The sequence below is a fragment of the Protopterus annectens genome, chromosome 16.part0, assembly GCF_019279795.1.
Source record: "Protopterus annectens isolate FY-2018-M chromosome 16.part0, PAN1.0, whole genome shotgun sequence".
In the NCBI taxonomy this organism is placed as follows: domain Eukaryota; kingdom Metazoa; phylum Chordata; order Ceratodontiformes; family Protopteridae; genus Protopterus; species Protopterus annectens.
In genome coordinates, this window is record NC_056750.1 from 694,434,694 (window position 1) to 694,458,830 (window position 24,137).

The window sequence follows — 24,137 nt, forward strand, 5'->3', positions numbered from 1 at the left end:
GGGAGTAGATGTTGATGATGAGCATCAAGGATAAAAAAATGTACAAAAATATATACATTAATAAAAATAGCAGAACATTTAATGATTGTACCTCTATTCATAAATTATAGTACAATCTAGTCTGCACTAATAATCACACTTGTTTGTGTCTTTCAGCTTTTCCCGGTTAGGGGTCACCACAGCAGAACTCCGGTTCGCTAATGTTTGGTAGTGGATTTTTTACGTACTGGGTTACCAGCCCTGATGCACAACCTTCAATGAAGGCACGCCCCATTCATGTATGCCTCCACACAGAAGACGCTCTAGCTGAGAATTGAACGGGACAACGTCTTACTGTGAGGTGACAACGCTACCGCAGCACCACCACCACATATAAGCTGAACATTTAATAAACCTGCTAAAGTCTTAAAGTAAAATGCAAAGTAATAACATTTGTAATTTACTAAAGAAAAGTAATATTTGTAAACCATTGTAAGGTAACTTCATCAGTTGAAAAATGAGACTGAAAAAATTACTGATAAAGCAGTTTTCTGAAAACTACTTATGGAATGAATAAAACTATGTTTAGCTCAGTTTTGTATTACTTAAAATAGACAGAAGCATGCCTTTAAACCAAGGTTTGAGGTATTTATAAGGCTTGCTGGGGAATTCCCTCATTACTCTTCCTTCCCTAGAACCACATACAATTACCGCTTATGACAGAAAAGTTAAAGATTCCTCTTTTCAAATATTCTAGTTCTTTGGGGTAATGCATTTGAACTTTTTATTTAAATATGAAACAAAATGTAAGTTACTATGAGTTTAAATAAGTAAACATATTATTTGTTAGCATCCTTGGCATGTGAAATACTAAATACTGTTACTAGACATTGAGGCCAACTGGCATTAAACATTTCAGTTATACATGATTATACATCTGAGAACTGAATAATTATAAGTGTGCTTACATAAAATCGTATCTATCAGCATAAACGAAATAGTACTTGACTATCAATGTGCAAACTAGAGATAGTGCATGTACACAGGCTTTATCAATTTGGTTTTATTTTGATTTTAAAAAAACTGCCTTATTTACTGTGATTAAAATTGATTTACTGAGCTTTTGAAATCATTCCGTCTCACTGGCCTTGCATATTTTCTGATGTAACAGAGTTTTATTTACCTTATCAAAAGCCCACAGTTCAGAGCTATTTTAACAAATGGGCATTTGACACTTTCTCCTAGGTATCTCCCATAAATGTGGCGACATCCTTCTTCCCATTAATACTTAACTCATAGTGCATTTCTTCATGTCTGCTTCAGTTATCTTCCATTTACCAACTGAACTCATACAACACAAGTTGTGATTTAACCTTTGGTTCACTGAGACACAGTGTCTTGCACAAGAATACAGCAGTTTTCTGTTCTTGAAATCCTGATAGAATCAGGAAGATGTAGCCATGTGTTTGAAACAAGCCAAAGATTAGACTACTAAACAATTTTTTTGTTGAGTGAAGCCAGCAAGTAGTGAATCATTTTCAGCTGTCTTTCATGGGTAACACTTCCCATACATTGCGCTTGATCTCTTCTCCCTGTCCTCTCGCATCCTTTGTATTCATGCAACTTGATTTACCAGTGTCATGCATAGTCTACCACAGCTGACATTATCTTTGTACAACAGACCATTGTGATTTACTAAACAGAATTTTAATAGTAATGTTTTGTAGTTAAACTATGCCCCTTTGCATTACCCTATGTGGTAAATATGCCCATATACCGTGATATCTAAATATACAAGTTCCAAGTTTCACAGATGTGTGATTATGTACATATAAGGAGAATAGAGCTAGAGCCCTCATGTCTGTGATTACAGAGAGCCATACAGTTCCCATTAAAAATTCTTTCAGATGGTTTATTATCTTGTCATATGCATGCTGTGTATCAGATGGGGTGGCAGAACAATGTGATCAAAAAGCCAAGATTCAGTGAGGTCACCATTGCTTACATCAAATAAACGATTTTTCTGTATCAGAATCCAGGATCCTGATTTAAGACACTTCTCTGCTGACAACTGTAAGCTGGCAGTCCTGCATATGTTTTAACATGCTGCATCTCTTTCACTGCAAACCTTCAGCTGAAGTAATGCTCTCATCCAAACTACCCATCGCAATGCATTTTGACTTGTCTTCTCTTAGCTTTATGATATATGTTTTTTATCATAAAGACTGATCAGCAGCACAACTCACTAGTCTCAAAATCATCTATATGAAAACACTGAATTAAAAAAAAAATCGATCCTTAAATGATTGAAATAATAAATAAAACAAATATTTTTGCAGAGGTGCAAGTTCCCTGCATCTCCCATTTAGGGGACTGCACCTCCACTTAACTCCTGCTAATTATATATTCCAACTCCAAGATAGCATGACAGTGGAGAAAGAACATATTGCCCGATCTACACTGTACTACAATCTCTAACATAAAAAGCTTGTACTTTTCAAACAGCTGATTTTCAATTGGCTGTACTGGCTACATCTCAATGAAAAAAAACGAATATATATATATATATATATATATATATATATATATATATATGTGTGTGTGTGTGTGTTGTACATTTATATGTGTATATAAATATATATATATATATATATATATATATATATATATATATATATAGATAGACGTGTGTGTATATGTGCGTATGTGTGTGTGTATATATATATATATATATATATATATATATATATATATATATATATATATATATATATATATATATATATATATATATATATCTATATATCTATATATATATATAGATATGTATGTACATATTCCATACACATTATACACTACTTTCTTATAAATTGGAACTCAACAGAAGTCTGCTCAGATATTTCTTTTCTTACTTTTACTTATTGTAGTTTTGAACTTGATCTGTTTTGTAAAGGGCTTTATAGAAAGGCACTGCAATAAAATTTGAACTTGGAGACCTTGGAATTGTTTAAATGATCCTATTTTAAACCCATGCGCCACCTTTTTCCATTCATCACAATCTTGACCTATCCATGACAGCGACTTTCCAATGTAGACCTACAATCATCAGAATTCCTCTTGCTCCTTCCATGGTTTAACATTAACATCAATTATACAGGGAATGTACTTGGTCCAGTTGACTGCCAGATCTGTGAGATATTATCCAGTTATTCCTTATTATTTGGTAAAAGCATGTAAGTTAAGGATTAAGTTCTCTTTAATAATTGGTACCATTTCAGTTTTGTCTTATTAATAAATAAAAATATGGAATATCCTACTCTGTAATTTTCTTTTGAGAATATTGTGAGGGAAATTTTAAATAATGTCTGCTCCACTTGAGGTGGTGGTTATTTGTGATGTAACTGTAACTAAGGTCTCAGCATGCATAACAACATTTCCCCAATTATCTCATCTACTTGATATTAAAATGATGTGTGAGGTCTGCTACTTGTCAAAGACTGCTCAGTAAATTAACGTCCCCACTTTGACTTGAAAACTTTGTAAATGCAGGGGCAGAATATATTAGTTCTGCAAGGTATGTGCTTGATCACATCTTGACATACAAACATAATCACATCATACATCAAACAATGTCCTACATTCAGCATTTCAGATATTATTTTACAAGTGCTTTCAACTCCTTAGCCCTTTTATTACTGAGTGGAATACTTCGAGGTATGTAGTCATACCATAAATCATCATATTTCCTGTGTGATATAATGCAAAAGGCTGTAGCTTGTATGTTGTTAACCTTTTTAGCTTGGTAGTAATTAAATAACAGTAGGCATTATGTGGCCATCATGTCATAAAGGAACACATTACAAAATAAGTCTGTTATTCCTTAGGAAAAAAAAACTCTCATGTTGGATATAACCAGATAATCATATTTCAGCCTTACTTCCAATTATTCAGAAATACATTAATCTTGAATAAATACACATTTTCTCTACAATAACTGATTATTTCCTGAAAAGAAAGCTAAACATTATTTCTGTACCAAGTGAGGAATGGCAAATTTGTAATTTTGTTAAAAATACTAGCTCTAAGTGTTTCTGCCTTATCAACCAGGAATGATATTATACCTTTTTAAGCAAATGATCCATTATATTTTCCTGCTCATCCTATCTGCTTTGACCAATATACCTGCCTTATTAGGCAAGTTCCATATTCTATGGTTTCAATTACAAAATCATACAATATCTTTGTAATGAAAATAAAGCACAAAGCTGAAAAATAAACAGACAAAATGACATTAGTAAGGATAGACCAACAATTCTGTTTTGAGCATTTGTGTTTGAGACTCAGAATCATTTACATTCATAATATACCTCTGCTATATGGGAAATTCTATGACATCATGCTGCCCAGGTGTTTTCTAGCCTCACACTTGTCAGGTGTCACTCCTTCTCATATAGAGGCCCTTAATGAAGTAGTAGAAAACAAAAGTCACTCTTTCCATTAATATTCCTTTTAGCTTTATAAATAATTGAACTGTAGGGTGAGATCGACCCTTAAATTCCCTGTATATGTCCTACTCAGTTGTTGAATGTTCTTCAGTTTGCTACAAGGGAGGAGGGTTTATGAGGTTCAGGAGAAATGCCTTTGCTTGCATAATACTCTACAACCTGCTTTGGAACTTCAGCGAGGACACATTTTGCAAGAGCAGATGCAGCAGCCTGAAAAAAAAAAAATGAGAAAAAACATCTTGTATCATTTTTACAGGCTCATGCATATTTATGTAAAGTCACAGAAGTGACACCAGACAAATTACATCATAATATCTTTCAGTGTGCATTCATTGCAGAGCTGAGAATATAGCATGCATTAACTGTAACATTTGTATTCACCAATAAATTGCTAGTGTGATCTTCTTATCATAGCATATCAAGCTTATGTCAGTTAAACATATCAGAAAGGATGTGTACATGAAAAATTTGAAATCCAGTGGAATAGTACAGTTGTGTAAAATCTTACCATAGTAGTAGCTGTCATTGATTTCACTGCTGCAGTATTCTTAACATATGGGGATTCCCTGATGTTGAAGCCCAACATCAGGCCAGTCTACCAAAGAATCCTGTCACTTTAGAGGTATGCCGAACATCACCCAAATGCTCCTTGCCTAGCATAGAGCATAAACGTGATGTTCAGGCCTACCATAGTCAGAACTGATTGCCCCAGTAGGAACACCAGCCCAAGGAACCCAAGAGGTAATCTGTACATCCAGAAAGGCAAAGGACTGGGGAAGGAGGGAGGGAGCCAATATTGCAGCAGTGAAGGCAAGGATATCTACCGTTATGGTAAGATTTTACACAATTATACGATATCCTTAGATTCACTGATGCAGTATTCCTACCATATGGGTGACTGCCAAAGCTGAAGAGGAAATTAGGGAGGGAGAAGGAGCAGAAGAGTCCCCTGTAAAGCCATGAAGAATGGCACTAGCAAAACCCACCCTAGCTTTAGAGATTCCATCCAACTTGTAGTGCTTGGTAAAGGTATGCACAGGTAGCTGCTTCAAGAACAGAATTAGTATCTACGCCCTTGAAAAAGCACCAGAAGAAGCCACAGCTCTAGTAAAATGAGCCTTGACTGAAGAGGGAAGGCTGTTGTCATGAAAAGTGTAACAAAAAGAAATAGAAAACAAAGAAAAAAAGGCAAAACTGAAGTAAAATGATGCGAGCAGGCTACAGGAACACACCAACACACAATGTATTACAGTAAAGTAAGCGCTTTCATTGGAGAAAATACTCCAACTTCTTCAGACTAAAAATACATTGAACACTGCATTGTATTTAAATACAAACTGTTAAACCAAGCAGACAATATAAAGGCTTAATTAATGATGTCACAAATTACATCAAGTGCTTAATTAATGGATACATTTCTATAAAACTATATAGGTTTATTTAACCTTATTTAAAATAATGCCAATAACCAGCAGGATGTTTGAGTGAGCAATGGTACCCAGCAACACCGCTCGGGTCAACAAGGAAACAACAGGAGACAGGGGCAAAACAGAAGACACCAGAACCGGAGGAGGGGATAGGACAGGACTCTGTCCAAACTCTAGTAAGTGCTGAAGGAGACTTTCGTCTTTTTAACTTTAGTTCTCTCCTTGTTGACAATGATGTGGTTAACATTTTTGCCAAAGGTTTGACATTTGATAGTCTCAACCATAGATTTAGAACAACCATCTTCCATAAGCAAACTTATTCTAACACCTCCTTACATTTTACAAGCTGTCACCCTCAACACAAAAATAAAAGCGGTAGTCAAAGGGCAAGCTGTTAGGGCAGCCAGAATGGTGTCTGACTATGAAGAGTTTCTGGTTGAATGTGACCTACTTAAATCTATGCTCTTGAAGAGAGGCTACCCTTCAGCATTTGTTGAACAAATTTTTGAAGAGGTCATTAATAAAAGAATAGTTGGTCATTTCCACCCCTTGGTACATAAAGGGTACAATTTAGTTTTTGCATCACACTATGAAGATTTATCTTCTGATGTAATAAGGGACCAGAGTTCTAATCACTCTATTAGATACCTGACAACTTTTTCCTTGGACTCACAGCTCTTTAGAGATATTATTACTAAGTACTGCCTTTATCTCAGGTGATAGTTGTCTTAGGAAGATTTTAGGACAGGCCCCCCAGATTACCTTTAGAAGAGGCTCCAACCTGAAATGCCTTGTTGAGAAGACCAAAAAAGTAGTCAAAGGGTGTCCTGTCATGTTAGTTGCCCTCAATGTAAACACATTAAAGTAACTAATAAGATAAAAATTAGGGACAGAATACATTACATTGATGGCAAGCTTAATTGTGATTCCCAGGGAGTAGTTTACGGGGCCTTATGTGACAATTGCGAGGCGTACTATATTGGTAAAACTGAGAGGAAGATCAAACAAAGAATTTATGAACACCAATATAGTATTAATAAAAATATAATTACCAATGCTTTAGCAAAACACATTTTGGAATATCCTAGCCATAGATTTTCATTTGTAATTTTAAAGCAAGTAGAACACAATATAAGAGGAGGCCCTTGGGAGCTCAGACTGGAAGGGTCCAAATTGGAATGGCAAATCCACACTTCAGCCCACATATTACCAGGGCTGAATGAGGCGTTGTCCATTAAATGCTTGTTGAAAATAAAAGCACTTGCTAGGTAGTTGGTTATACAGGTTCGATGAATTTCAAGTGTCTACGTTTTTATACATCTAAATATTTTAAATGAATCGTATAATTTTTGGTGTTTTTAGATATATTAACCCCTCCTTTTTAAGAATTAATTGCGTTTGATTTATTCTATTCTATTTTATTTTGTCAATGCAATTTTGTTTTTAAACATTTAATCTGGTGTTATTGATTATTTTTATATTACTAACATATTAGTATGTCTAGCTGTGACTTTAAGAATTCAAACCTTAGCTGTGAGGTTTTATTTAAATTATTTTAAATAAGATTAAATAAACCTATATAGTTTTATAGAAATGTATCCATTAATTAAGCACTTGTAATTTGTGACATCAAAATTAATTAAGCCTTTACATTGGCTGCTTGGTTTAACAGTTTGTATTTAAATACAATGCAGTGTTCTATGTATTTTTAGTCTGAAGAAGTTGGAGTATTTTCTCCAACGAAAGAGCTTACTTTACTGTAATAAAGTGTATGTTGGAGTGTTCCTGTAGCCTGCTTGCATCATTTTATAACAAAAAGAAATAGCTTTAGAAATCCAAGAAGAAATAGTTTGCTTGGATAAAGCAAGTAACAGAGATCTAGAATGAAAGGAAACAGATAAATGATCAGATATTCCAGTAGCCTTAGTCTTATCCAAATAAGTCTTGAGTTGACTATGCATGTCCAAAGTAAGCAGTGCACTCTCATTGTCAAATTACAGAGAGGAGAAAAAAGGATGCAGATTAGTAGACTGGTAAGTGAAAGCTCATTAACCAGCTTAGGCAGAAAAGGGTTAGTGCACAAGGACACTCTGTCCTCATGAATGATCAAAAAAGGACGACAAGCCATAAGGGCCTGTAACACAGACACCCATCTGGCACAAGTAAAAGCTAACAAAAGAGCAGTCTTCCAGGAACAATGTTTCACTTGTACTTCTCCAAAACAAAATTAAGATCCCAGGGAGGGGGAACAGGCTCCCTGGTCTAATATTATGGATGATTTTACTAAATCGTTTCACTTCAAATCTAGTCGCTAAAGGAGGAGGAAAAGGCAGACAAGCAGAGACAGATGAGTGGGCCTTAATAGAAAAATTGGAAAAACTAACATTGAGCAACTCACACAAATAAGAGAGAACCAAAAGAACATCCACAGTAAGTGGGCCCAGGTTACGAAAGAGACACCAAATAAAAAACATTTTCCATATGGATAAGTAAGGATTTCCTAGTAGCAGGTTTCCTGGCCTCCAGCAGGATTTGCAGTGCATCCTCAGAAAAAAAGGTATCTATGAGGAATCAAAATCCTGTCACCCAGTGTGTCATTTGCAGCATGGACAGGTGGGATGGATGAGGGATCCCTTGGCTTCTGAGAGTGGATCCACTCTGTGATGATTGCTCTTGGATAAATGCAGAAGAAGAGGGAACCAGTGCTGTCACATCCAAAAGGGAGTCACAAGCAAGAGTTTGGGAGCATCCTGTTGAATTTCAAACAGGACTTTTGGAATGAGACGAAGGGGAGGGAATGCATAAAGAAGAAACCCCTTCCAAGAAAATGAGAAGGCATCCACCTTCCATGTCAGAGGACATGGGACTCTGGCACAAAACAGAGACTGAGTTAAGGACCTGTTCAGAGTATCTGCCACACTGTTCTGAATGGAAGGGATATAAACTGCCTGGAGAGTCACTTGATACTGGACAGCCAGATTCCATACCAGAAATGCCAACCAGCAAAGAAGATAAGATTTCATTCCTCCCTGTTTGTTGAGATACCACATGACTGTGGTATTGTCTGTGAACACCATCAGAGGCCCTAAAGAGGAAAGAGGATGAAAGGCCTGAAGAGCCAGCAGAAGAGTTCTTATCTCTTTGACAATGATGTGCTCCTTCTGCTAATGAAGCGACCACACCCCCTAAACTTTAAGGTGACAAATGTCGCTCCACATTCCAAGCCTGAAGTGTCTGTGAGCAATTCCTGAGAAGGAAGATGAAAAGGGATCCCTGGATTCAGACAACTGCTGAATCCACCAGTGAAGTTCCTGTCTGAGACAAGGAAGAAGAGGAACTACACAGTCTCAAGGGTATACATGTTGAAGCCACACTGACTTCAGAAACCACCGAAACTTTCCCATGTGAGGTTTGGTAAGAACGAGCATCAGAATGGTGGATTCAGTAAAACCCCAAGCTCTCAAAACTCCCTGCTGTTAATGGAAGCCAGAGAAAGAAGTGAAAGAAAGAAAGGAGAATGAAGGCCTTTGGAGGGAATAGGGACGCCAACATTGGCACCATCTGAATCCTACAACCAAGAAAAATATGATCCTGAGAAGGAGTCAGAAAATACTTTTTGAAATTTGTACTGAACCCCAGAATCTGAAGAAGGGGGAAATGGCAAAATGAAAATTTTGCAAAAGGTCTCTGGAGAGGATGCCTAAATCCACAGGTTGTCCAAGTAAGGAAATATGTGGATCCCTTCAAGACTGCAAAAAGCAATCACAGGAGCAAGGCATTTTTTTAACACCCTCAGGGCAGTAGAAAGGCCGAAGAGCAAAGCAGAGAACTAAAAATGCCAGGAAGCAACAGAGAAATGCAAAAACTTTATGAAAAGAGAATGGATCGGAATATGGAGACAAGCACCATTGAGATCCAGAGAAACCATTTAGACCTGAGGGAACATGACAGGAAACGGAATCTGAAGGGACAACACCCAAAAGGAAGGCATTTATAGAAAAGTGCTTAGATGAGAGAGGTCTAGAATAGGTCTCCAAGTGCCCTTTTTCCTGGGCACTTGAAACAGTCTGGAGTAGAACCTTTTCCCCTTAGCAACACAGGCACCTTTTGAATAGTACCATGAGTCAAGAGATTTTGAAGACCCCCTGAGAAATAGGGAAGTAGTTCCTTTGGAGGCTGAGAAATGCCCATAAAAGGAGGATGGGATTTCCATACCATGAAGTACTGCTGACGGACGATTGATAATACTCAAGAATTCTGAGTGATTTGAAGTCAAACAGGAGGAGAAAGAGAAAGGTGAAGAGAAAGAGGAATGTGGCTGGGCAGGGATGAATATTATTACAATGCCGGGTTTGCCTGGAAAGGAAGACTTCAGATTCCCTGTACACTGAGGATCCTTAGCAGGAGGATGCCATTTATCACTGTATCTTTAGCGAGAAGCTTAGGATGCTAGTTCTCATATACAAGGAAAAGGAAGAAATTCTGCTATGAAGGGTTTTTAGGACAAATGTCTGACAAATTGAACAAGACTTATGGACATGATAAGCTCCTAGACAAAAAAGACACAGCATGGTGGTCTTTATGTGGAATCTGTCACCCACACTGGCATTTACCCTTTCTAGATGACAACCCCAAGGAGCACAAAATAAGACAAGAAAAAAGAAAAACCCCTATGGGGCACCTATCTGCAAGTGAAGTCAGCAAACAGGAATATATATTCACTGGAGAGCAAAAATGCATTCAACTTGCAGGAAGTGGATGCAGGTAAACAGACAGACAGTGAAAAGGTGCATTCAGATGTGCTGCAAAGAAGTTCTGACATCGGTAGGCCTGAACGTCACCTTTATGCCCTTCACTATGCAATTCGGTAAGCAGTTTCTTTTTTTCTGTTGCAGTGAGGCTATTTTGTGTCTATGGCTGAAAAGTGCATTTGTCTGAATATGATTCCATTTAATTTTGCTGACTACAATAAATTAGTTGGTATAAAGGGCTCTGCAACTGATTATGTCTTCAGTGACCACGCTTTCAAAAGCATTACTGGCATCACGTGGCCTGGCATTTAGGGGGTATAGTGGATATCAGTGCTGCCCTTTCATTCCAGGATAACGATGGGAGTCCTCACAAGCAAGTGCTGCCTGGTGAAGACATGAATGCAGTCCTGTCACTCTATTTATTCACACATGATAATTAGAACCTGGGCACATCTTAGATCAGCATAAAGTGAAATATCCGTTCAAAAAATATACTAATGTACGCTAAATGCAGAGATAAAAACAGATGGAGGGATCTAGAAGTAAACCAGTACTACTACTAAGCCAGAGCATTGCCTTGTCCAACTATTGTATGCTAAAATGGGATATACCACTGACCAAGACAATGATAGAGATAATAACAGGCCTGCTAATGTGCAATGGTGAAAGTAAAAACAGGGTTGCCCAGTATGAAGCTGGATTAAAAAGAAAGAGATGTTAAAAATGAAATTTCTAGAATGCATTGTGGTACCTCGATAGAATGAATATATTTGACACTAGAAAGCAGCAGCAGTGTTGAGACTTGTCACCACTACAGTAATACTTATGAAAATCACAAACTGGTACAAAACACAACTGGGAGAGCGGACTTATAAAACTGACTCTCTTATTGGTAGGCGCTTTCATTGGCAGTAATACGTCAGCTTCTTCAGACCATAAACCAAGTTTAAGATACACTTTCAGACAAGCAACCTTTGCTTTTATACATCACATTATATCAATCAATCAATCAATCAATTAATTAAATATGCTTCAATACATATATGCTACCACTACAGTAATAGTACTAAAGTAACTAATGGATTGCTGATCACTAAGGTAAGTGGGGGGGGGGACCTTCATGCAGTGCTGGCCTATCACGACAGAAAAGCAAGCATGCAAAGGGTTTTAGACAGCACAATAAGGGAGTAAGGGATAAACTTGTAAGGGACATATTGTATGAGGATCTTCAGCAGAGGAATAAATGAAAATCATGCAAAATGGTTTTAGACAGCACAATAAGGGAGTAAGGGATAAACTTGTAAGGGGGACATATTGTATGAGGATCTTCAGCAAGGAATAAATGAAAATCATGCAAAATGGTTTTAGACAGCACAATAAGGGAGTAAGGGATAAACTTGTAAGGGAGATATTGTATGAGGATCTTCAGCAGAGGAATAAATGAAAAACAGGCAAAGGGTTTTAGACAGCACAATAAGGGAGTAAGGGATAAACTTGTAAGGGACATATTGTATGAGGATCTTCAGCAAGGAATAAATGAAAAACATGCAAAAGGGTTTTAGACAGCACAATAAGGGAGTAAGGGATAAACTTGTAAGGGACATATTGTATGAGGATCTTCAGCAAGGAATAAATGAAAAACATGCAAAAGGGTTTTAGACAGCACAATAAGGGAGTAAGGGATAAACTTGTAAGGGACATATTGTATGAGGATCTTCAGCAGAGGAATAAATGAAAAACATGCAAAGGGTTTTAGACAGCACAATAAGGGAGTAAGGGATAAACTTGTAAGGGACCTATTGTATGAGGATCTTCAGCAGAGGAATAAATGAAAATCAAAGATAGCACAATAAGGGTGTAAGAGATAAACTTGTATTGTATGAGGATCTAATCAAAGATACACTAAAGAAACTAACAGAGGCAGTACTTTACCACAATGGCTCTGGCTTCATGGAGTGCAAGAACTGTTTCTTTGAAACAAAGTTTCTTGTGTTCGGTGAAGTGCGCTAACATGCACCAAAAATAAAAACAGAGAAACAGCTAGGTGCACACCATGGTGAAGTAAGTGAAACTTCAATAACGAGACTTAAAAGGCTACAAAACAATAAAACTGGCACAGAAGGTAAGCACTTTCACTACCTGCCAGGTAGCTTCTTCAGACCTAAATCATAACAAATGGTTTATTATTATAATTCCGAACTACATTCGGTCGAAAGCCGGTATCTCCGATTCCTAAGCGTGAAAGTGACAATGTTGAATTCCAACATTGCCGAAAGTACATCTCAAATTCGACCTCCAAACGGGCTTTAACATGGGTCAAGATAGGGGCGAGATTTGTACTTCGACAATGTCGGGTTCGACATTATCACCATTCGACCCTTGCCTTTCGCTGTAGTGGTGTTGACAATATAAGCGTCAGAATTCTGATGGTAAACCCAGTCAAACCATCTGTATTTAAATGCAATGTAGCCAATCAGAAGCCAATCAGAAAAAAGAACTGATTAAGACATCAATCATTTAAAAACACAGTAAACCTAGTATAAAATCCTATTGGTAGTGATGCTTACAAACATTGTAAAAACCTTTTTATATATTAAATAAATCTTAACCTCAAAAATTCTACATCTCACAAAATTCAAAATGTATCCAAAAATCATTAAAAAAATATATTTAAAAAATATACAAAATGCTGCATAAAACAACATACTCAATGCTTCAAAGGGTGTAGCTTCAGGTGGGGTTTCAAGAAGACTCTTTCATTAATGCCTGGAAACTTATCAGCTTTCAGGCATTTAATCCAGGAACTGCACAGGTCCCAGTGATGAAGACTTCAGGAAAGCAGCAAATAAACTTGGCTCATGGGGGCAAGAAGAAATCTGGGATCACATATGCTGAATTGTATGGAGAGCCATCAGATCTTTTTATTGTACAAGTCCATAGAAATTGACCTCGTCAACCTGACTGACCTGAAAGAGTGGAACCTAGGAATCTTAAGCATGAGCTCAAAAGCCACCAATGAAAACTCATGGGTCAGGGGCAAGCAACATGGATTTCTTTTGACAAACTAACCTGACAGAAGTTAAGGAGACCTCTAGCCTGGTTTTACTGTTGTTTAGAATATTACAGGATGGCAGCCACATGCAGAACCACTGGGAGAAGCACTGACAGCCCCTTGGGTGAAGAAGCTTTCAGCTTCGCCATTTATAATCTGTTTCTGTTTTTTGATGTGGTGGGGCTTGAAGGCATTACACATGTATGTAGTGCTCAGAGAAGTGAGTCTCTCCTAAATACTTGACACATTTAGTGTGATTGCCGTGTGTGTGTGTGTAGTGGGGATGAGAGTTTCCCACAATCACTCATTTTTAAAACACACTTTTCTTTTTACTTATCCATGATCTAGTGGAAAGAACAAAACGATGCTGAAACACTCCAGTGGAACATATAACAGCCTATGAAATCAATGTAATATTGAAACTCATGTATAGCAGTTTTGACCTCTGTGCAATAACTACACTAGAACAGGAACATATTTCACTAATTTTGTGTAATGTGAAAATATTGAGATTTTTTTTTTGCCGCCTGCAAAGGGGGTGGTGTTATATTTGGGAGATTTGGGATATCTCTCCGAAATATATTCTGTAATTAAATATAACACCTTATGAGTGAAACAATTATGAAATTCATTAAAAGATAAAACATTTAAACATTGTATACTGCATTTCATTTTTTTGTTGTTGATTAAGGTCTTGTTCATGGATGATGAGTCTTCAGATCACTTCATTACCTGGTTAACAAAAAAAATGAATTTATACATGCATGAATGAATGAAAGATCAAGCAATGAATGATATAAAAATAAAGTATAGTTATATCTTATTTTATCAGCTGCTTCAAGTTACTATCAAGTTGGCTGCATGGGTTAATTCTGACAATGCCTTTTCAATGCAGCTTCTGTTATAAAAGGATTATGTTGGCGTTTTAGTTTATAAAATGAGTTGGCAAATGTACTAGGATTTCATCCTCTTGCCAACCAACCATAGTTTTTTTCAGTTCAGATGCCTTCATTAATAAACATTGCCAACCTGTGTGAATTGCACCTAGAAAGTATGCATTGAGAACTATCTTCACATCTCTTTTTCCTATCCTATTCCCTTAACCAGAAAGAATAGCCATAATGGATGGCTGTCCAGGAATTTTGTTTACCACTTGCCAGTGGGTGTCTTCAAGAAAATTGCAGATACCACTCCTTTCATAGGTTTATGGGTAAATACTAGGCTAGGTGCTCCTGTGGGTGAATTTAAGCCTAGCCAATTTCCTTCAAAGGTTAGAATCAAACTCTGTACCTTGTATCAGACAGGTAAACACCTTAATGATTATGCTAACCCCCATCCCATCTTTCTGATGATACCATTCCAAAACAGTTTATCCCTATGAGTATGAATTTCAGTAACTTATAAATAGGCTTCAAGGCCTAACATCTGAATTTAAATAATGTATTGCACCAGCCTACTTTGTTACTCATTTCTCTTGGATCTAAATATATCTAGCTCTATTCTCCCTTACAATCTTCACCTCTACCATTTTATTTGTTACTACTCGAATTTCCTGCTAGCATTTTGATGATTTTTTTAAGACATACTGTCCAGTTTACCAAGTACATAACTGAGCTTTTTTCATCACTATGGCCCCGCATCTCTCCCTGCCCAGAGTTTGACACTTTCTCTTACTCTGTATACTCTTCTCAAAATTAATATCTTGCCATTGGTCTAACACTTCATGCTTGCTAATGCTTTCTAGTGTAGAACATTTTGAGCAAAAGTTTATGGTATAACATCCAAAATGTAGAATCACTGACCTAATTTGCTGTAGTGGAGAACAGATGAGAGATAAATGACATAGAATGTCAATGGCCAGTAATGATCACACAGTGGTAGAGTATACACTGGTCATGAAAATCCACCCAGATGGAACTCAAAACTCCAGGATTGTGTGTTTGGATGAAGTGATAATGAAATGATAATGTGGTTGATAAACAAATGACTGAATTCATTAGATATTGGATAAACTGTGAAACAACAAAAATAAAGTACTTTGTCTGGGGCTGATGAAGTATTATAAAAAATTGCTCAATAACTGCACTGCAAACCCCCAAGACTAAAATAGTATTTCAAAAAACCTTCTAGTCTTGTTAATGTTAAAAGCACCATGATGATTGGTAGATAGATAAATCAAATACCTTGAATTTCAGGTAAAAAGTACCTAAAATGAACAGCTCACTTGTCAGTGGGTGCTTAAAAGGGACATTTTTAATAATTTAAAAGATTAACCTTTAAATTATTGGTCTCCCATCAGAACACAAGTGCTCATCAGCAGTTGAATTCTGCTCATTGCACACTCAGGCAACTCTGCAGTCTACAGCTACGACCACACCCATACAGTCTAGGAAGAAATCAGTACTGGAAAACAAAACCAGGGATATACCCTTTGAGCCTGAAGAGCAGGCACAGTTGGGCAATTCTGCAGACCACGGCTACCATCCCACCCATACAGTCTAGGAAAAAATCAGTACTACAAAACTAAGGATATACCCTTTGAGCCTGAAGAGCAGGGTTAGTCCACCCAGGCATTCTACATGTATGTGTTATGATAGTGAAGCTTTAACATTAGCTGTGTTACTTAGTAGTTCTCAGTGTGCTAATAACACTGACTGAGCCTTGTGTCCACCCCCCTCAGCTTGTGTAATAATCCTAACTGTCCACTAGACAGTGTACACTTAATTCACGTCCTTCCTATTCTCTGTGATTAAAATGTAACCCTCAAGCAGCCCTTTCCATGCTGTTTGCCTTAGTTTTGTATCACGTGACCCCCACGTGTTTATTTGCATCTCTATACATTCCCCTTCATTGCTAATGTATCTCCCTACTCTAATCTGTGCACAAACTGGCTACTAATCAGCAAGTCAATGTGAAGACACACTCCCAACCTTAATAAACTTTGCTGTCTCTTCTCTCCTTCACTTTATAAGTAGAGTTTGTATTCCTACTCACCCCCTCTGAGGCCTTCACTCATAGTTTTCCACTGCTTGCCTCTCTGGATTGGCCGGTTTCTTTGCATTGCACCTGGTTCACACCATTTTTGCTACCCTCCTCCCTCAATTCTAAGCTTATATTAGATTACTGCTGTTTATGGAGCCATTTTTAAATTAGTAGTCTCCCATCAGGACACAAGGGGTTTAAGCCCTGCTCTATTCGCTCATGCTACATCTGGGCTTACTTCATGCCCCACCCAGGCCCCTGCTGCATCTAGATTTATTCTAGGCACTAACCCCTCCCAAAAACCAACAACCAGTAAGAACAATTCTAGTAACCTATCTCCTCTGCTACCCACAGTACCCCACCCACTTCCAATCTAACTGCTCATCTGACACAGTCATGCTACTACCTAATGGGTTTACACTCCTTACCAACACTCTTCGTGCACATCTTACATCCTACCCAGAACTCCTTAATAGACAAACCCACCATCACTGCACCCTTACTCTCAGTTCAATCCATCACCCACCTACTAATTACATTTGTCATACCATCACAATCTCCATCCCAATACACCCACCATACTACCAGTCACCTGTTACATTAAAAAAATATTCTTAAAATATGACTGTTAAATACCAGATTTATAAAACTTATGTTTACTGCTCTATCTAAATTAGCCCACAGTGGTGATATCCACCCTAACCCTGGTCCTACCATTATCAACTCCTCACCTAAAAATGTGCCTAATAGCTGCTGCTTCTCACAACAAATAGCAGAAAGCCATCTGACCTCCTGTTCATGTATCTAAATATCAGAAGTATAACCAATAAAACCCATGACCTAAATGCCAATATAGTCTTATACTCTCCTGATATTCTCATCCTGACTATAACCTGGCTCAAACCTCACATCAAAAGTGAGGAAATACTCCCAGCAAGTTATAACATTCTTTGAGTAGATAGACAATCTAAGAAAGGGGGTGGTGTGGCACTAATGTTTAAACACCACCTCATCATTCAGATCCTAAACACGACTACTCCCCATATTGGAGATGAAGAAATCCTATATGCCAACCTCAGACTAAACCCAAATAAAACAATCAACATTGTAGGATACTACTTTCCACCTGGCCAAAACATCCCACCCCTGGAAAACATCCTGACCTGGGCTAACCATTCCCTACCCCAGAAAACCATAATCCTAGGTGATTTTAATATCAACTGGCTATCTTGTAGTAACCATCATCCAGCCCAGGACCTAAACCTTCATGGTTTCTCTCAACTAATACAGTCACCTCCCCAGATAAATAAAAACTCTAACAAACCTACTACTCTCGACTGGATACAATAATAAAGTCAATAAAGACCCTCACTCATAGTTAGCTGGTTGTTTAGCAGACAGCCTCAGTGACCACACTCCATTCCTTCTGAGACACCACTTAAATTGTGCTAAACCCATTATCTATAGGCAAATCCAAAACAGGGTAAACATTAACCTTCTCTCCTTTATCTCATCCCTTCAAAAATGTGTGAAAATCAGTACCATTACCACATCATCATCTGTGTTGAGCCTACTTGTCCTAATAATCAGTTGTGGAGTTTAAGATCATGAAGTGTACCATTCCAAACAATTAATACCCATAGCTATTTCTGTTAACTGTAAATACCTTCAAAAATGTGATTGGACACCACTAAAGTACCTCAGTCTGGATGAAGCCATCCACTTCTTCAATAGCACCTTCCTAAACATCCTAAGCACAAATGTCCCCATAAGAAATGCCAGACTCAAAACACAGAACTCCCCTTGGCTACAAAAAAGCACCAGGGCACTAATGAAAATCAGAAATAATGCTTTTGAGCAATGGCAATTAACCCCCTCACACACACACTTTTAGGCAGGCATACCTAGAGTTGCGCAACAAGGTCAAAAAGCAAATAAAAGAAGATAAAACCCAATGTTATCAGTCTGCCCAAAACTCCTCCCATCACAACCCTAAGCAGTTCTGGTCCACAATAAACTCCATTCTCCACCCAGGTAAATTAGGCACCCCCCCCCACCTACCATTCCCCCTTCCTCCAGCAGTATTGCTGACTCATTTAATAAACACTTTACTGAAACCATTCTGTCTTTGACTAAACACAACCCTCTACCCACCCTCCCTTCATCAAAACCAAATACTCTGCCCACAGTCTTTTCTTTTTCATCAGTACCTACCTCCTATATAAAAAAACTTATAGTGAAACTTAAGCCTACAAAACTTGCAGCTGACAATATCCCCTCTGAATACTTAAAACTAGCAGCAGAAGTCTTAGCTTATCCAGTCTATATCTTAATTAATCGGTCCTCATCAGAAAGCTAAGTCCCCACACTGTGGAAAATATCCCACATCATTCCCCTCCATAAAGGTGACTCCTCCATTGAACTTTTCAATTACTGCCCCATAGCCATCCTTTCTCCACTTTCCAAGATACGTGAAAAACGCATCCATTCTCAAGTCTTAGACTACCTCTTAACTAATAACCTCCTCTCCAGCACCTAGCATGGCTTCAGGCCATTCCACAGCACTACTACCACCTTGCTCTCTTTCACTAATGCTATCCTTCATCATAAAAATAATGGCCTGTTCTCTTCTGCTATATTTCTGGATCTATCCAAGGTTTTTGTGGTCTCACACAAGCTACCAATCTCTGTTCTCACTAACCTATCCTTTTCCCAATCAGCTACTGATTGGTTTCACAGCTATCTAACTGGCTGCCAACAATCAGTTGTCTGGCATAATGACCCATCTCCTCGACTTCCTGTAACATCAGTGTTCCCCAAGGCTCCATTCCTGGTCCTCTGCTATTCTCACTCTTCATCAGTGATCTGTTCTCAGCCACCAAGCGTGCTTCTCTTATACAGTATGGAGATGACTCCACCCTCATCTGCTCAGCCCCAAATTTACCTGAACTTCACAAGGTCACACAGGAAGCCTTTTCATGGAGAATTGTTGAGGTGTATGAGAAATGAGACAGGAAATAATATGAACAAGCTTTAACTGATTATGAAAAAATATTGGATAAAAGTGTAAGGTTAGGCTGCTTCACCGAGAGGGTTGTAAAAGATAGATTGTTCTTTAGAAACAGTGAAAAAGCTATTTTTCTTTTGCCTGCCCAAAATACATAAATGTTTAGAAAATCCCCTGGTAGGCCCATAATTTCGGCCTGTAAGTATTTTTTACATAATATTGGTTTGGTGTTCCATAAAGTATTGTTGCCTTTTGTTCAGAAGACTCCTGTATATGTACAAGACAGTTTTGATCTTCTGAAGAAAATTTCTCCTATTGTTTGGAACAGGAATAGGTATTTGCTAGTTATTGATGTTGAGTTTATACAGAACTATTAAATACAAGGACGGAATAGAAGCCATTAAGCATTTTTGGGGGGATAGCCCATTTTCTAATTTCATTGCTGATATGGTAGATTTTTGTTTGAAAAATAATAATTTTTACTTTAATAATGAAATGTACAGGCAAAAGCAAGGTACAGCCATGGGGGCAGCGTTTGCCCCATGCATGCTAATCTTTTTATGTCTTTTTTTGAAGTTACATTTTTAAGTTTGATTTTATGAAGAAATATGTTGATTTTTATTTTCGCTATATAGATGATTTGATATTTGTATGTGAGGGTGATTGGGAAGAAGTTGAACATTTTATATTTGAGTTACATAAGAATCCATTTGACTGGTCATTTGATGGCTTACAGAAGGGTTTGAAAGTCCTAGATCTGGATCTTATGTTAGAAGGAAAAGAAAATGGAAGCATTTCAACAAACATTCATAGAAAGTTTGTAGATGGTTGTCAATACCTTCATGCTACCAGTTGCCATCCACCCCATGTGTTGAAAGCTTTACCCTATGGGGAATTATTACGAATTTCTAGATTATGTAGTGAAAAGGTCTTGTTGCTACAGGAGATAAATCAAACCACAAATGTTTTTTTTGAGAAGAGGGTATGATCCAAGTAATATACAAGAAGCCCAAAATAAAATATGGGGTGAAATAAAGCAAATCGAAAAAGGGTGAGCAATAGGGTATATCCAATAAACAGAAGAAATAGTTTAGATAAAGAACATTTGGTGGATCCAATGTATTATGTATCAGTTTATAATGTTAAAAGTAAAGAAATGGTGGAATTAATTGAGCATTATTGGAAATATTTAGTACAAGATAAATGTTTGGCTAATATTCTTCCAAAAAAAACTTTTTTCTTATACACTAGGGGTAAATATTTGAAGGATATGGTACTGCGTGGTATGTTTAGTATGCCTGCCATGGAAATAACAAAAACATTGTCAGGGGGACTTTAAAATGTGGTAAATGTAGTATATGTGCACGTTATTAATACATTCTACAGCATGAATAATGTTAAAATTGAACCTAGGGATACTTTTTTGTGTAAAAGTAAAGGGGTAATATATGCTTTGAGGTGTCCATGTCACCAATATTATATAGGGGAGATGAAGAGAGTTTTGTGTTAGGTTTATGGAGCATATGAGCGATATAAAAAATTGTAGGGAAGATAAAGTGATTACTTCGCATTTTAAAATGTTTCATAATAGTGATGTTAATTTGTTGCATGGCACTGTTTTAGAGCAAATAGAATGTATGGATGTTAACGAAAATTTATTAAAACAAACGTTATTATATAAGGAAAGTATTTATATTTTGAAATATAAGACATTGGTTCCTAAGGGCTTAAACAATGAGTTGAATTGGAAGTGTTTGCTTTAAAATGAGAACCTATTTTTTACTGTTTAATTGATTAATTGAATGTAATTATTAATATAATATAAAAGATAGAGTTTTTGTAGCCTTTTTTACTCCTTGAAGATGGTAACACCGAGGTGCTAGAATAAACTATACCTGTTTTACTAAGTGGTTTTCTTTCATATTGAAAGCAAGCAGTTGAAATATACTTCCATTTGGATCACAGTTGTTGTGCTGGATATATTCTCTGAGGAGGTGTAGGTTGTGTCATGGTGTTCTACCTCTTAGCTAATAACCTCCTCTTCAGCATGGCTTAAGTCCATACTACAGCACTACTACCACCTTGCTCTCTTTCACTAATGCTATCCTTCATCATAAAAATGACAGCCTGTTCTCCTCTGCTATATCTCTGGATCTATCCAAGGCTTTTGATGTGGTTTCACACAAATTACTAATCTCTGTTCTCACTAACCTATCCTTTTCCCAGTCAGCTACTGATTGGTTTCACAGCTAACTGGCCAACAACAATCAGTTGTCTGGCATAATGACCTATCTCCTCGACTTCCTGTAACACTGTTTTCCCTAAGGCTCATCCTTGGTCCCCTGCTATTCTCACTCTTTACCAGTGATCTATTCACATCCACCAGGCATACTTCTCTTATATAGTATGCAGATGACTTCACCCTCATCTGCTCAGCCCCAACTATACTGAACTTCACAAGATCACACAGGAATCTTTTCATCTGTAGAAAACTGGCTATCTAATGCCCAGTTATTACTCAACCCAAGCAAGACTAAACTCCTTATCTTCCAACCCACTAAATCTAACCCAATTATCCCCCACTTTAATATTCTGGCCAAAGATAATATCGTCATCTCCCCAACAGAGCACACCAAACTACTTGGTGTTGAGATTGATAACAATCTCAGATTTGACACTTACATTTCTCTTATAAAAAAGGATCCCAAAAAACTAGGTGCATTGTACAGAAACAAACAATTCCTCACCAAGACAGCCAGAATTTCTGCGGCCAATTCCCACCTAATCTCCACTTTACTCTACGCCTCTCCTATACTTACCTACCTTAGACAAACAAACCTAAACAAGCTTGAGACTTGCTACAATAAAATTGCTAAGTTTGCCACTGGTGTATCTTATCGCAGCCACCACTGTTTCTCACTTAGAGAACTTGACTGGCTGGAACTCCCTCAGCTTCTTCCCCTGAATCAACTCTCCCTTGCCCACAAGGTAGTAAACCATCCTCTTAAAGTCTCATCCCTTCAAAACCTTCTACAGCCCTACTGGTCCACTAGACCTCTATGCTCCAGCAGCAAAATTCTACTTCTAGTGACCAAACCCAAGAACTCAGAGGGAGAAGCACTATTCTCCTGCATCATATCCAGATTATGGAACAATCTACCCCCTCTGTAACCACACTACCTTCTAGCAATCACTTCAAGACTGCACTAAAAACGTACTGTAAAAGTCTATGGTTATGCCCATGCACCAATCCCAACTAGTAACTCTCCTTTTACCTCCCCTTCCTCTCCCCTAGCCACCCTCTCTCATAATCTGATCATTGCATTCCTTTCTCTGCAGGCTCTGGCTCACCCTTTACCCTCCCCTTCCCTCCTCACTCAATCTCTCAGACCTGTTATAACAAGCTTAACAACCTCACTTCATCTCAACTCCAAATATATATCCAATTGACTTACACCTAGCTTCCTCTCACTACCCCGTATAATACTCACTCAGTCTCCTCTCTTACTCCTCTATCTTCCCCCTCCATCCCATTAGCCCTTCTAGCTTGATCCACTTTCATGTGGAGCTTCTATTTTATATCTGTTTGAGTTTAGTGCAATATTTGTATATAAGATTTAGGTTTATGAGTCTAGAACAGTATCCGTTTGAGCTTTGTACTAACTGTGTATATACATCCTACCTTTATTCCTAGCCTCTAGCTAGATATTGGTATATCTGTTTATTACTATGTTTCATATTGTATGTATAACTAATGTTTGCTGCAGTATGTTTTATTTGCTATTGTATGTATAGTCAATTGTTCTTCATGTACTCTGCTGCTCATTTATTGTTCTGTTGAACTTTTCTCCAAAGGCCTCCACTGAAAAAGGATCTGTGTCCAGTTGGAATTTCCCGGTAAACAAATGTAAATAAATAAAAATAAATAAATGATGCACATGCTACAATTATTGTGTTGGAAAGGTGTCATTGTAGCTGGTTTGTTTTACCTCACAGCACTGGGGTAATCGACAATTTTTTTTGGATTGGTGTCATATGTGAGGATGGTGATCAATATATCTCAGTGAGACATAATCAGAAAAGTACTCTGATTGTAATACAAGCAAGACTGGATATCTTCATTATAACTGATGATGATGTGTATATTTCCAATCAAAGCAGGACTGAATTTGGACAAGTTGTCAAAATGTTTTTGTGTTGTCATAGTCCTCTTTTAATGAATTTTGTACAACATATCCTATAAGATATAAACCCAAAATCCATGCAAGGTAACCGACTCTGATGATACAGTAATGCGCACATCTAAACTCATAATGTAGGAAACCCAAAACATCATAACACAACAAAGTCTTGAAAGCCCCTACCGTTCCACACCCAGGGACAAACACTACATGGGTCTGGGAGTTTGAAATACTGTGTTTCTGGCATTGTGAG

The 24,137-nt window shown here is 37.5% G+C and overlaps 1 protein-coding gene across 2 annotated transcripts in view; it reads right to left on the reverse strand.

The window, feature by feature from the left end:
- Nucleotides 1-3,649: 3,649 nt before the first annotated feature.
- Nucleotides 3,650-24,137, reverse strand: part of CPNE6 (copine 6) — an 886,978-nt gene continuing 866,490 nt past the window's right edge. For both annotated transcript variants that reach the window (XM_044058469.1, XM_044058468.1), the window contains exon 16: nt 3,650-4,694. In XM_044058469.1, the coding sequence (XP_043914404.1) occupies nt 4,572-4,694 (123 nt within the window). In that variant the 3' untranslated portion in view covers nt 3,650-4,571. The remainder of the gene's footprint in view (nt 4,695-24,137) is intronic.